Source organism: Magallana gigas, chromosome 6 (genome assembly GCF_963853765.1).
Source record: "Magallana gigas chromosome 6, xbMagGiga1.1, whole genome shotgun sequence".
Lineage (NCBI taxonomy): Eukaryota > Metazoa > Mollusca > Bivalvia > Ostreida > Ostreidae > Magallana > Magallana gigas.
Genome location: NC_088858.1, coordinates 28,656,967 through 28,672,939, shown reverse-complemented (window position 1 = coordinate 28,672,939; position 15,973 = coordinate 28,656,967). Strand labels below are relative to the sequence as shown.

Here is a 15,973-nt window from a genome sequence, read left to right as displayed (position 1 = left end):
TAACCTTCACATTTTGAATGTACGTTAAAAAGATTTTTCTGATGAATTTCATGAAGGGGTTTCTCATTTTTAACTGTTTAAATTAGGTTTCCATGATGATATAGTACCTGTTGTCATAATAACAGACAAATCTTGATATTTTTTGCTTTGGAAAACTTATATTTCAACTGAAATTATCAAGAGATGTGTCACCTATTTCTGTAATTTTTATATTTATATCGAGCATCAATATTTACATATGCAAATGATGCGCACTTTAAATTTAAAGCCGCTCTCCTTCTCAGAAGTACACCCGAAGGTCCCATGAGCGGCTGTGCGCGTCTATAAAATGCGCACTTGCGGTGTAACAAACTGATTCTAAAAAGTCAGAAATCATTCAAGCATTTAACAATGCAAAATAGCTTGTATTAGTTTTTCCTAACCACTACAAAGATGGATTTTCACGATTCAAGCCAAGTCTTCTTTGAGAAGAAGAACAAGGCGACAGCCAGGCGGTCCTTTGCTGCGTTTTCTGTTGTGACGATGGCAGTTGGAATCGGCCTGGGTATCCTCATTGGTCGCTACGCCATCTGTGACGAGAAATCAAATTCCGAGGATTCTGGACAGTTGTCCTACAACAAGGAAGCTGATCCAAGGATTAGTGAGGAGATCATCAATCAAATTGATGCGGAAAAAATTCGGGAATACCTAAGGTAAGTTGCAAACAACGACTGCTTTTGACAAATATTTCATCAGAATAAAACATCGTTAATATAATATGGTGCATGATTTACGTCACTAAAAATCTAATTTGCAAATATAAGTATTTGTGGTTTTCTGCTCTGTGATGCGAATCGGCTGACAATTTATTCTGTTGAAAGGTTTTAAAAGCAGTTTACAACAATAAGCATGGTACTAGATTGGTGAGGTTGATAAACTTCACTCTGTTTATGTTCGACTAGGGGTGGTTCTAGAAGGTAAACATGTACAGAACGTAATTGAAAAGATTTTTCCATTGATATAGACGAAGTCTCCAATAAACTAAAGGTTGATGCCCCATTTAAAGAAAACTATGTCACGGCCTTTTAAAGAGCAGATAGAAGACGTTGTTTAATTCAGCTGTAACTTACTTATCATGCCCCAACTGCAAATTATATATGCATGTGAGATAATTTTTTCCTTGACTCAAGATAATAAAAAATACAAAATAATGACTTCATTTACCGGGGCATATATTATTATACATCTTACAGCAAACTACTTATTGAACTGTGTTTTAACATTTGATAATTCATATTAATTAATCTATCATTAATTTAGATTACAGATTGTTAATAAGTGAAGAACTGAACTGCTGGTTAAACTTGAGCACTTTCATTAATTGCCCTTTAAAATTCTCCGATGAATTATAATAGGCTATATCTATAGCCCAAGCGCTGGATTTATCGGTATATCCAGGACCTCCAATTACGGTTTTAAAAGATCATTGCCGATCCCTGCAGGCCGCAGTCTAAAGACGGTCATTGGAGGGGCGCATAGTGGCAAAAGTAGTCGATGTATATATAATGAAATGTGTATCAAATATTTCCATGTCGTATCTTCACGGTAACTAGTGGAATGGGCGTTGTCATTTTTTCTTTTATATTTCAGCATAAAATACCTGCTGTTTTTAATTAATCAGAACCTTAGCATTTCATGTTTTTTTAAATAATTTTTAGTCTCCCGTTAATGACAACCTATATCTCTAAGCAAGTTGATAGATTAACTCCAGTGATCTTTGTCAATGGCATTTTAATGTCATAAGTACTGTGAAATAATTTAGTTTTGATGGGGATGTAATTTTCGTCGAATTAATTTTCTAAAGGTTCATTGGAGGGCGTTTACAAATCCACCAATTCCACTATTCTAATGAGTCCACACTCCACAGTATTTGTTGCTGATAGGCAGCAAATGGCGCCATTGCTGTTTTATGTCATGTTTTTTTTTTAAGAGATTTGTCCGAATTTCCTCACTTGGCTGGAACAGATGCTGACTACAAGCAAGCCAAAGAAATTCACGATTTTTGGAAGAATGAGGGCCTGGACGAAGCATTTATTACTCCGTATGACGTTCTGTTGTCTTATCCTAACACCACGGACCGTAACGTAATGAACAGGATATTTGTATACAACGAAAATGATGACATCGAATGGGAGTCAGCCCTGTACGAACCCATTCTACATCCCAGTGAAAATAAGTCCAATGTGGTGCCGCCTTTCAATGCTTTTTCAGCGCCCGGAAATATAACATCTGTAAGAATACATCATACTACATGTACCTATATTTTCTTCACACATCCGTAAGAATGGGTACTAACTCAGTGGTCCAGTCTGATACCTGACTTAATGTTTGACCAAATCTCATTTTAGCTGATCTCTTATCAAGATTTTTCTAACGTGTGTTGCAGTCATCGTCGCGAACATCAGCTTTTCAACTTTGTATCATTTTGTCTAAAACAACAATCAAGCTTTAGCATGAAGCCTTATATAGATGAGAACCATATAAATTTTGTATTCAGGTCAGGACCACTTTTTAAGGGAATAGATTAAGGAAAACTGAAAATTCAGTGGGATGTTTTCAAAATACTCTATTTCTGAACCATATCAGCATCATTATCAAAACTTAAACATAATTATGGTAATTGCGATTTTATTTTACATTTTGACTCTGGGAAGTCAGAAAGCCCACCTACGTATAGAGGTTACATATTTTTGAAATCGCATGGAAAACATATCATAAGCATGATAATAAGTTTAACACGTCAGGTGCATGTGGCTACAATAAGGATAGTGTAACTGTTAAGGATAGAAATTAGAAAGGAAAACTGATAAAAAAAAATCGTTTTAAAGAATTGAATGCTACAAATTTGTGAAATGAGTAAGGATACAAAGGATGAAAATTTTATCAACATTTTTGGCATAAATGATACTTCTTAAATGTTAATTTTGTAGAGATATCCGGTAGATAATTTTCATTTCGTCTGAAATTTGGTATGTATATAGATACAAATGTAAACTATAGATATATTGTATCGATCTTAGCATATTTCTTAATAGCTTGGGTCAAACTTTTTTTGTGTTTATTATGGCCAGTTCAAATAATCTTACATGGTTTTTGGCAACTAAATGACCTTGAACTTGACCTTGCAGTCGGAGCTGATGTACGTGAACTATGGCCGGGTGGAGGATTATCAGTGGCTGGTTAGCAACAAGAGCATAAACGTGACGGGAAAGATCGTTATCGCTAGATACGGGAAAATCTTCCGCGGAGACAAGGTAAGGGAGGGCGCCGTGCAGTAGGTCATGGTAGCCGAGGACGTCTCAAAATATTTACACAGTAGTTTGTAATTTGAAGAACTTGACCGTGTCTACCGATACGACAAGGAGAGAAGGGCAGTGTTGACTAAATAAAATGAAGTGGCATGATGGTCTAGAAACATGCCTATACTTAAAAAAAAATAACTATTTATAAATGATGTGCTCTACAGGTGTATCTATCTGACATGTACACACAAGTAACTATAACTACATGTACCGTTTTAATAAATTTGAAAATCAAACATGTTTTTGAAATATTTGAGGAAAAAGTATTAAAAATGGGACACTCGACAATACAAATCGATTGAACAAATTGGTTGGTTACTCTTTAACGAAATAGGAAATAATTGTGCACAAGATTATTGAGTCTGTGGGTTTTTTTAATCAACAAAACACGTGTACATGTAGGTACGCTTGGCCACACGTTATGGAGCCTCTGGCATCATCCTATTCTCCGATCCCAAGGATTACACCTACGGTGTTGATCCCAAAGTGTATCCAGATACCTGGTGGCTCCCCGAATCAGGCACCCAGCGGGGCACCACCTTCATGGGTAAAGGGGACCCTCTCACTCCAGGCTACCCGTCGACAGGTAACTATTGTAGAACAATATTTCATCAAGCTCTATGGCATATTCTGCAGTATTATGAAAACAATATTGTGTAAAGAATTGTGTAAACTTTGTGTACTGTATCTGAATGAATTAAAATCAAGGTGCACAACGTGATTGTAGATACGGCCTATCGAGTGGACGAGGAATCACTGAAGGGGGACCTGCTCCCCAGCATCCCCGTCCATCCCATTGGCTACGGTCTGGCGGAAAAACTGATCAGGTGCTTCTTTAAAACTGGCGTAATTTTTGGAGACCTTTCATAATCTATTGGAATGGAAAAGTTTTATTTTAAAGCTATGGTGTAGTCAGTAATAAAGAGATTTGTTTCGGCACGCTATCTAGTGACGCTTGTTACAAAATTTTGAAAGCTTTAGGTTTTGTGTAGTTAGTTTATTTTATACTCACACTTCATTGAAATTATTTATTTTTCGAAATAAGATGCATAATTTACATTAACCATAACAATACATCTACTTCATGTACACACATGTTTATTGCATTCACTAGTTACATGGGAGGAGATGAGGTACCTGAATCTTGGAGAGGCGGTATCAACATTACATACAAGTTTGGGGGACCCCTGAAGAATGCTGGTTGGTGAGTAAGCTACCAGACTAATCCCATGTTATTGTAGGATCTAGAATGGATTTCTAGAGGCGTCTTAATTGAGAAATATATTAGCGAGGAGGTTATTCTCTACCATTCTAGGAAAATCAGAATAAGGATTTCAACAAGAAATATTCGCAGAACAACGTACAACGCGTTTGGCGTGATCAGAGGCAGTGTGGAACCAGGTTCGCATATGTTCTTTTTTTTATATTAAAAATAAAATATTCATGAACACTCTATCAGAGTTTCTGTATCTGTAAACAAAAAATCATTATACCCGTATATTGTTATATTTTCGGTTTAATATTTTGATGAAGTTTTCCGAGTTTGTATATTATTATTATCCTTGACAAAAATTAGATTATTGGGAATCAAACTTTGTTCATCCTTTACAAAAATTTAGATTATTGGAAATCAAAATTTGTGATTCCCAGTAATCTAAATTTTCTAAAGGACATTAACATAAGAAGTCAAAATATCTTGAGTACCTTTTAATTATTTGTATTTGTTTTCATACATGTACATTAACAGGAATCGGTCTCATCATCTACTAGATGTCTGTACACGAAGATAATTTTAGACTTGAAAAGTTTTTGCTTTACGCTTTATATGTATGAATAAAGAAACTGTTTTTTTTTAATATACATAAAAGTCTTTATTGCCTCCTTTACAGACAGATACGTGTTGCTGGGCAACCATCGTGATGCCTGGGTGTTCGGAGCAATCGATCCTTCGAGTGGAACAGCAGTAATGAAAGAGGTGTCCCGAGTGATGGGGAATCTTGTTCGAGCAAGTAGGTTATGATAATTATAACATATAAAGGACTTGTCTTAGGAAGTAAATACTTGTAAATTTAGCTTCTTTTTATTGTCTGTACTTTTTTTCCCAAAAAAGTTCTCGTATTGTTTTGAATTTATTAGAGAAATGGCGGCCACGTCGCACCATCATTTTCTGTAGCTGGGGAGCGGAGGAGTACGGGCTTATTGGATCTACAGAGTGGGTTGAGGTACATGCATGTGGTTCCTGGCTTTTAGTCCTATATCCTCATTGCTTTTTCCATTAATCATTTGTATAATTTAATTAATAGCACTTTTAACCATCTTCATACAGTTCTTATATATTCGGATTTGAAGATGCAAAATATCAAAATCAATCACCGACATAACTACAAATATTGATTAAGTGTTGAGGATTACCAAATTTAATAGAAATGCACACTGTGTTAAGCACACAATTGAAAAATATTTTAAAAAGCGTTAACGATGTATCAGCTGGATTTACTGTCTCTTCTGGTTCCACGTTACAGCAATACATCAAAAACTTGGCCGAGAGGGCGGTCGCTTACCTCAACGTTGATATAGCTGTCACAGGTACGCATGTGCAACTACTAGCTAATTTGCATCTTATCTAAATGAATTTATTAAAATCTCACATTAGAGAACTGTTTTACGGCCCTCCAGTATACTAATATTTAAACTTGACACATGTCTTGCTAGTTTATTGCACACATATTGCATATTGTATATTCAAACTGGACACATGTCTTGCTAGGCAATTACACGCTCGATGGTGGGGCGACACCTCTCGTTCATCACGCCCTGTATGAAGCCACGAAAAAGGTACCAAACCCAAATACCGCCCAGGCAGGACGCAGTGTTTACGACAACTGGAAGATGACGACTCCCAATGAAGACAACACTCAACCAAAGTAAGCCACTTTAAAAGCTCCTAGCTTTCTGCATGAGAATTAGCACTATCCATCTAAGACTGAACTCACGGAGACTGAAGGTTCTGCTTTATACATGAACAGGATTTCACCACTGGGCTCTGGAAGTGACTTTGCATCTTTTGTACAGCAGTTTGGTTTGCCGTCCGTGGATTTGACGTACACCTATGATGAGGTATTATATTATGATCGCTCTGTAAACTGAAAATTTTCTAAAGTTGAATATAATTGGAGTTATCATTAATATCGATTAATTAATGATGGCAATTAAAACTTTCTGTCAGCTCAGCTATTACATTTAGAACTATTTGTTTTTTTTAGGATAAGTACAAAATTGGTTCTTATCCTCTGTATCACTCAAAATACGAAACGTTTTATGCTGTGGATAAATTATTAGACCCAGGATTTCAGGTTTGTCGCTAACTTTGTATTTATTGAGATTGTTAATGATACAAAATTGATTTATTGCGCATGGCTTTGACAATGAATAGTGTTTCTTGAATGCATATTTTGTTTCGTGTGTTTTAGACTCATAAAGCAATGGGACAAATCTGGGGAGAGCTGGCTCGCAATCTGGCCGACTCTCTGATCATTCCATTCGATGTACGGGACTACTCCAGAGTGCTAGAGGGGCTTGTAAGACAGCTGAATTCATCAGAAACTGGAGCTATCATGAGGACCAAAATGAGCTTAGGTTCACTGCTCACTGCTTGTTTTTTAAAATCACAACATTAAAAGTAAAAATAAAAGATACTTAAGCCTAAATGAATGGCACATTTTATGAATTCTTGATTTCAGCGAAAATTGCTAGGACTAAGGTGCTTACAGGTTTTTACATGAAAGAAAAAAGTAATTTAACATCATACAAACATATGCATTTTTAAAGCGCTAAGCATAGCTCAGCGCTTTATTGTCGTTAGACTTCTATTTCCGGTGCAAGGAATAACTGCCCTCTATGAGCAGAAATATACATCATTTAAACTGGTAAGAGGTATAGGGAACCAGATATCTGGGTGACGGAAATGGCCGAGTAGATACGATTGGTTTGCGGGGCTTACGTACATCAGCACGGGATGCTACGCAGTGATGAAAAAATAAAGTGCGTATTCAGAAGCTAAAATATAGAAAAATAAAATCGATTCTTTGCAAGAAAATGTCAAAAACTGTGATAAATTACTGTTCAAAAGGTATAATTCGTGATTTTAACATATCTTTTTTCAGGCAAGTATCCATATACAAGTCGTGTTCAGCTTTAATTCACATCATCTTAAGAAAGTAACATATATTTAAAGAAATCTGGCCTTCGATACTTTAAATTGATATTCATTAAACATAAACCAAAATTTCAATAAGGCTCATTACCGTCTACGCTTGCACACAGTAAATTTTCTTAGAACTAAGCTAGGTTAGCGCTTTTCAGTACTTTCAGTACTTTGATTACATTAGGTTTCAATAAGATACTTAAGGTATCCGATCCATATTAGGACCAAATTTTTCCAACCTTGAATATCCATCATATATTTAAGACTTTGATATTTATTTAAAGCATTTAAGAGTAGAAAAAGATTCACCGTGAGAAATTTTCAAAAATATTATTAACTAAGCAGTAATTAATTAATTAAGATTGCATTAAGGTCTATGGAGACGAGCACATTTTTAAGATAAAAATGGAATTACTTGGAATATCAAAAAATGCTTTGGTGGAAAGATGTATTTTATCATAAGGATCACAGAAACTATTGAAAATAAATTTTATACCGTGCAGATTTTTTTAGAATTAATTTTTATAGAATAAAAACAAAGGGGGACAACTCTTCAAAAAAAGGAAAAGGTCATTAATTGGGACACATTCCACTCCTACATGTTGATACTTAAATAGGAAAATTATGTCCAAATATATTGAGCATTAGGCCCATACATATCTGTTATGCACCCAGATTCATTGAATCCGAGGCTATTATGGATCGGATACCTTAAGGTTAGTGATTTTTTCTCGATTGTAGATAAACTTTTTGAAGCTGCTCGAAATTTTACGAAAGAAGTTGATGCTTTTTACACCATGCAAATGAATGTGAGAAAATCAAAGTAAGACAGTATTTCACTGGCAACTGTCTTTTCTAATTTTAAATGATCTTTTGATTGCAATTTGAAATTAACGTTCTACGTTTACACATAAGTTCTTTCCCTCAATATGTCATGCTCTTATACCAGTATATACAGTTTGCAGTTTTAATATGCAATTTTTAGCTTACCTGAGTTGAACGCTCAAGTAAGCTTTTCTGAACACATTTTGTCCGTCGTTCGTCTGTCCGTCCGTCCGTCCGTTCATATGTCCAGCGCTGTCCCAATTTTCTATTTCGCGTCTAACTTATTTTTCAGTTATTTTTTTAGAAATACCATTAATCAAACATCAAAAAGCATCTTAAGTTTAGTCGATTGTATCATTTCTGCTTTATATAAAACACTAATAAGTTTAAAATCGCCAATTTTCCTTCATGGGCCTGTCAGTTGAATTCATACGATTTTTTGGGAGGACAATTTCTTCATCGTCTGTGGTTTCTTGGTACAAGGTAACGCTGCAGAAAAATCATAAGTTGTTTGAAGTTGAGAGCCACAACTTTATATCATTTCAATCATGTTAATTGCACATACCACTTTAAATTTTCACTACAAAATAACTTTTAAATGCAGATAAGGAAAATAGATGTATTTTTTTTTGGAGGTGGGGGGGGGGGTTCTATGGTAAATCGCTTGCTTGAGAGCGAGGTGAATTTCAAAAATGAAGAGCCCCCGCCAGAATAATCGAAAACTGGAAAATACTTGTATATACTGGCACTGTACCAGTTATCGGCTAAAATTTAACGTTTTCTTTTCGTAATTCCTTATTTCTTGATATTTTTGGATAAAACTTGACATACTTTAAAAAGTGAACTCCTTATTTATCAATCTGTTAGTTTATATCATTATTTAGAACCCAAAACATCTTGTTTTGTGCTTTTAAGCACGCCCCGAATTTGCCGAGATTTTACGATTTAGTGTACCAGTTATCGGCTTCGTGATAATAACATAGTAAAAATCAGTGTTCATGTTGATTTTATATTCTGCTAAATGTAGTTTGAATTGTGCCCCTTTGCTAGGTCAGACTAAAGTATTCGGGGTCATGATACATTATAAACAAAACTCATAAAAATATTCGTTTATTATCATACGGTGATACACCAAATTGTATACTATTCAATACATAATTGTGCAATCAGGCGTTCAATTGCGCTACGAATTTCTCGGAAATTCGTGAATTTCTTTTGTTTATACATGTTAAATGTATTGATTTTATATGTCAAATCAAAGAAGGAATGTAATAACGTATCACAAAGAGGTAATATTCTATTTTTAACTTATTACGTCACTTCCCCCACTGCTGAAAGTGCAAAGATGTAAAATCAGCGGTAAACAATGATCGTTTAAGCTCATGTAAAAAACATATTCAAGAAAGTTTTCAAGCAAACTTACTCTTCTTTATTCGAAAAAGACGACTGAATTAAAAAATCTTGGATTGTCGCGTGCTATAAACCCGAACTTTCAGTTTAGCCGATAACTGGTCTTAGCCGATAACTGGTACAGTACCAGTATAGCACCCTATAGCTTTTTTAGATACACGCCTTTAATAAATCATAGTCATTACTTCGACTCCATTGCTCAAACCTAAGTTAATTTTGTCATTGTAAAAAATGATGAGCAGTGCGAATTGGAAACACTTGGCAAGCGAAAATGATTACATTTAAGATATAAATGGAGATAAAAGCCACCTTGGCCACACGGCCTTAGTCATCTAATCATTTTATACCATGCGCGAAGGGTCGCAAGCCCCCCTCCCCCCTCCCCACCACACACACACACACACGCGCACACGCACACACACATTCAAATACTCCCCGGATCCCTTTTGGAAAAACAATGCTCGATCCGCGCATGTATATATTCGCGGTTTATATACGCACCCAAAACTTTTATTAAACTGATAAATATTGAATTCATTTCTTATAAAATACATGTAACATACGAAATGAATTCGCACCAGGTCAACGACAATCATTTAAAATGGAAAACCAATTAAATTAAAGACTAAAATAAAGAGAACCGGAGGTTAACCGTGAACTCCTACCAAAAAATTAGTTTAAATATATTGCATATGATCTTATTTTCGGTAGAAATGGTATTTCGTAAAGGTACAAGGTCAAAGATTAAGTGTAAAATAAGTGTAAAATTTGGATTTTTTACGGTATTTTTTGTTGTTGTTATTCTACCGAGGGACTATATGGCAAAATAATCTTTGAATGCCTAAAGGCATATAAAGTCATTGTTGCTCAGGTGAGCGATTTGGCCCCATGGACCTCTTGTTTTTTATCAATAATCTTACTTGAAATCTAAATATACATGCATGACATAATAAATGTTGTGTTTTCAACTCTTTTAGTCCATACGATGTTAGAAAGATAAATGACCAGCTTCTGCAACTAGATCGGGCATTTACGGACCCAGCCGGTATTCCGAACAGACCCCAAGCAAGGTACTTTCCAGTGACACGTGTCGTAATACATAAAAGCTAGCAATGTTTGCTTTAATAGCGGCAGTTGTGGTATCAATACACTAAAGTATGTCCAAGTTATTGTCTTTAGCTCACCTGAGCTGAAAGCTCAAGTAAACTATTCTGATCACATTTTGTCCATCATCCGTCTGTCCGTCCGTCTGTAAACTTTTTACATTTTGAACTTCTTCTCTAAAACTTCTTGGCCAATTTCAACCAAATTTGGCACAAAGCATCCTTATGGAAAGGCAAATATAAATTGCAGAAATGAAAGACTGGTCTTTATTCAAAGAGGAGAAAACCTCGAAAATGTAGAAAAAGGGGGTACATTTTTAAAAACCTAATTCTCAAGAACTACTGCGTCAAATTCAACGTAATTTAGCATAAATAATCCTTATGGAAAGGAAAATATAAATTGCAAAAATTATGGGCTAACTCTGTTTCAAATCTGAGTTATTACGAAAATAAAAATAAAGGAAAGGCGTAATAGCTTCGGGTTCGGTATTATCCTGGTTTGTAGCCATTTGTTATTTTTGAATAAAGATGAAGATAATGGGTGGGCCTTAGTAAAATAGAGTGATATCTCTTTACCGTGTCACGTGACAACATTTTTCATTCCAGTGTATTCATCAATCAAGTGTGAGTAAGGTTATAAAAGTCACACGAGTTTACTCCAGGTAAACAACAGTCGTTTAATTATGATGGGAAAGACAAATTAGATTTTTGAATATTTTTAATTTGAGGAATTGAGCGCATTGAGGTACAATTTTCTTCTTCACATCTATAGGAATTTTTGTAATAAAATACAATTACTATTATAAAATATTTTTTTTTAAAATACAATAACAAGTAAGTAGTTGAGGAAGAAAATGTACCTATATGCTCTCATATATTTTGATCGCTTTTTAAAGTGGGGGGAGAGGGCGCAGAACGAAAATATACATGTAGGAAATTGGAAGTTAACAGTGTACCCCTGCCAAATGTTTAGTTTTATATCTTGCGTAGGATTTCCTTATTCTCGGTAAAAATAGTATTCCATAAAGGTAAAATGTCAAAGATTACGTGTATGAAAAAACGTGTAAAATTCGAATACTTTACAATATTTATTTTTTGTTATTCTACCGAGGGACCATTTGGCATAATATATTTTGAACGTCCATTGAAAATCATTGTTGCTCATTGAGCGATGTGGCCCCATGTGCCTCTTGTTGATGATTTTTAATTGAAATAGACATATGTGTGATAGAAATACAGTTAAAATTTATGAAAGGGAAAAATCCAAGATATCTTGACACATTATCATTTTTCACTCATAATTTTTTTACGAAGACTTTACCTTTCACCTTTCGGAACTCACAATTTTTCAACGTTATCATCCGGGCTTATTCATGGCTGATGCAATGCAAAATCCCCGTTGACTTTCTATTTTGGGTTGTGTATTGAAACCTGAAGCGGTAGAAGGGGGCGTTTCAAAACAGATTATTTGGACATTTTTCACATTAGTGGATTTATAAACGTATTTTGAGCACAAAGGTATTTATGATTATCAAAATATCAAGCGAAAAGTGGTGGAAGCAAAAACTCTAGACAGAGTATAGTATTCAATAAAGTTTTGAGATGTGATTATCTTCTTTCCTTTTAGACACGTCCTTTTTGCCGAGAGCAGTGTGAACGTGTACGCTGGAAGTAGTTTTCCAGGGTTGATAGACTCAACTTTTGAAATAAGCGGAAGCCCCAATGAAGCCCAGCGCTGGGAAGTGGTCAAGAAGCACTATTCGGCCATTATATTCGCCATTCAGTCGGCCACGTCTTCACTTAGAGACGTAACGAAATTCATGCCTGTTACGTAAGCCCGAAGTTTTCGCAAATAAAAGACATAGTGTAATTCTATATGATCATTCGTATGGATTTATGCATAAAAGACAAAGTGTAATGATGATGATGTAGAATCCATTTGTGTAATGATGTAGAATCAATTTGTAGTGATTGTGCATAAAAGACAGAGTAATGATATAGATCCATTTGTTGGGATTTACGCATAAAAGACAGTGTATTGATGTAGAATCCATTTGTGTAATGATGTAGAATCCATTTGTTGTTATTTTAAAAAATTGCATAAAAGCCATTATACATTTACTTGCATGATGGTGAGGAAAATGAGAAGATTTTTCCCCCCAAGAAATATCATATTTCTCGAGGGCTATGCCCAAGGAAAATGTGATTTTTCTGGGGGAATAAATCTTCATATTTCCCGAACATTCATGCAATAAAAGTTTTATTATACAGAACAACATACGACTTTACAAAATAAGTCGAATTATAATAATTTTCGACTGGTCGAAAGCAATTACGACGTGATTGGTTTTTTTTCTTATTGTCTCTCTTTTCTTTCATAAATTGTAATAAAATTGTTTTAGTGGCATGAATAGAATTTAAATGGTTTAATAATTTTGATTGAATCATATTTGTCGACATCGTATGCTTATATTGGCATTTTCCTACCTTTGTAATGAAAAATCCCGAGATTTTCGAAGAGGTGAGACACGATATTTATTTCCCGGGAGACACGACGTTTTGTTCGCCCTGTCACGTGATTCCCTAGACCAATCAGGTGACGTGTTATATAGAATAATCATATTGAGGTACATTGTATAATAAAGTATAGGATTTATGCATTAAAGACATTGAGTAATGATGTAGAATTGCAGTGATTTTTTGGTTGTCTGATGATTTATGATAAAAAAAAGGATTGTATAGACTTGAGTAATTACATTTTTGCCTCTCAAGACTGCAATATAAAATAAATGAGGACGTAACAAACAGTGCATAAATGTATTGTACACTATTAATTGACGTCTGTTTATGTGCGAGTACATGACTGCTATATTTACTAGTGGATTACTGTAACATAAAGGATATATATAAATTAATTATCTGCATTTAAAAAAATCTTTTTTTCGCTCATCGTATGGTTCATCAGATTGCAATTAAAACATAATTATTTGAAGACACGGAACACACTTGGCCTTTGACTTCTCCATATTGATCAACAATATTTATTCATTTTTGCCTTTATAGTGAAAGTTTGGGAAAAAACCTAGTGGCTGTTAATACATGTACATGAACATTGTAAATAATGCATTCATTACAGTGTTGTAGGTGAATATTGTAACTAATATTGACGTACTTAGTAACACCTCCGCTGCGCTATACACCAGTGTTGAGTAACTATTACAATCATCAAACTTTCCGCCTTCTTTATGCAACCAAGTATTTGTGCGTCCTGTGATGAAATCTCTTGGAATTTAATCTATTCCTTTGATATGGGGGTTGTCCCATCTTGGGGCAATCAAAATACACAACGCAGAAACGGATTGTTATTGTCAAACAAGTGATAGCTTTCCAAAAAGCTTGCCTGACTAAACAAAATTATTCAATGGAAGCATGCATGTATCAATTAGGCAATCTTATCAGAAATGAATTTTAATTTTCGGTTCTGATCATACATTTAAAAACGGAACGTGCAAATGTAAGACGAAATGTCAGTCTTTTCTTCAATCTAGAACATGTACATATATATCACTTGAAAATTCAATGATTTTATTAATTCAATTTTTTGGGGGGAATGTACACATATCATATAAGTGCATGTAAGCTTGAAAGCTGGAGATTAAATATTAATTTTTTTTAAAATTGTATTTGTCATATTAAGATGCAAAATCAACTGAGAGGCATTTTTAAAAATTTCCAACCATATGAAATGGTAAACAAACACGTATTAATTGTTTTTGCATGTGTGTGGGGCAGCTTCATCAAAATCATCTTGACAAACAATTAAAAAAGGGTAAATTCTCAAAAAAAAAACCAACCGAACTGTAACTTAAATTCAATTATAATTCCTTATTTGCCGTTTTCATTTATTACATGTACCTGCTCCTACAAAAGTGGAGGGAGGAGGGCAAATCCATTATATTTTTATTTATTATATAAAGTTAATTAAGGTCAGACGACACGTTCCTCAATTTTAGATAACTTTTTCCAGGAATATGTTAATGGTCTACTACTACTTTGACAAGCCTTCTTGCAAAAAATTAGGGTACCTTACCAGGCATTTCTGCAAAATACTAGAGTATGCAATTTCCTATATAATCTTCTTGAAAATACACTTGAATTGCTGATATAAAATATAAATACATCTACACCACAGCATAATTCACTATTATAGAACTATATTTCCGCCGGGGCTCCCGACCTCTAAAACCTATACGCCTCTGGCAGTGAGCGGCCACGGTTCTAACCACTCGACCATCTAGACACATAACCACGTCCAAGTAAATTTTAATCATTTTTTAAGTAATTATAAAATTAATTTTTTTATTGGAACTCTTTATTACGAGGAGATACAAAAAAGATTCTCGAGGAACGTGTCGTCTGACCTTAAGAAAAGTGCATGCTGCAAAAAAGTGGGGAGGGGGAAGCAGCACCCCCACTCCCCCCCCCCCCCCCCCCCCATGCTACGTGCCTGTGACACACGGTGTGCTCTGGGGTATTCGCATGATCCTAACGGACTCGTCCACTAATTGGCGCGCAAAAACTATGAATGAGACATTATGGCGCGAAGTCCTGCTTTACCATTCACCCAACGGCCGAGATCTTGATCGATCGATCTATGGGGAGGGGGTCAGATGATTTTTTGACATTTGTTTTGTGACAGCTACATACGTGTACATGTATATTATACTTTGGATCGGATGTTTTTGAACACTTGAAACTTAAAACTATCACACTTGATTAGTAATTAAATGTAGTAATGTACATTTAGTAAGACGCGGGAGTTATGATCCCTTTTCAAGATTAATGAAATCGCCCAACTGAACGAAAATCGGGTCACACCCCGCTTTGGCGATTTAGTTCCTCCAGTTAACATTTCAGCTGTATAAATATATATTTGTTTTAATCCAAACTGATGACTCTCTTGTAATAATGGTAATCCAACACCAATAATTACTTACATTTTATTACATACTAAGTAATAAATACAGGTTTTTTTGCACATGTGATACAGATGACATCACAAAATCCGTATCGGCCTCCGGGGCTGATAC

General features: G+C 35.0%; 1 protein-coding gene across 1 annotated transcript; it reads left to right on the top strand.

Moving 5' to 3' along the window:
- Positions 1–274: 274 nt before the first annotated feature.
- LOC105330787 (N-acetylated-alpha-linked acidic dipeptidase 2) lies at positions 275–13,563 on the top strand. The gene is made up of 17 exons (XM_034469116.2): positions 275–692; positions 1,970–2,270; positions 3,168–3,293; positions 3,744–3,927; positions 4,069–4,168; positions 4,456–4,545; positions 4,657–4,742; positions 5,231–5,350; positions 5,478–5,563; positions 5,864–5,927; positions 6,109–6,265; positions 6,368–6,458; positions 6,605–6,694; positions 6,812–6,977; positions 8,287–8,368; positions 10,758–10,850; positions 12,511–13,563. The coding sequence occupies exons 1-17, from the start codon at positions 433–435 to the stop codon at positions 12,716–12,718; spliced, it is 2,304 nt and encodes a 767-aa protein (XP_034325007.2). The 5' UTR covers positions 275–432; the 3' UTR covers positions 12,719–13,563.
- The last annotated feature ends 2,410 nt before the right edge of the window (positions 13,564–15,973 follow it).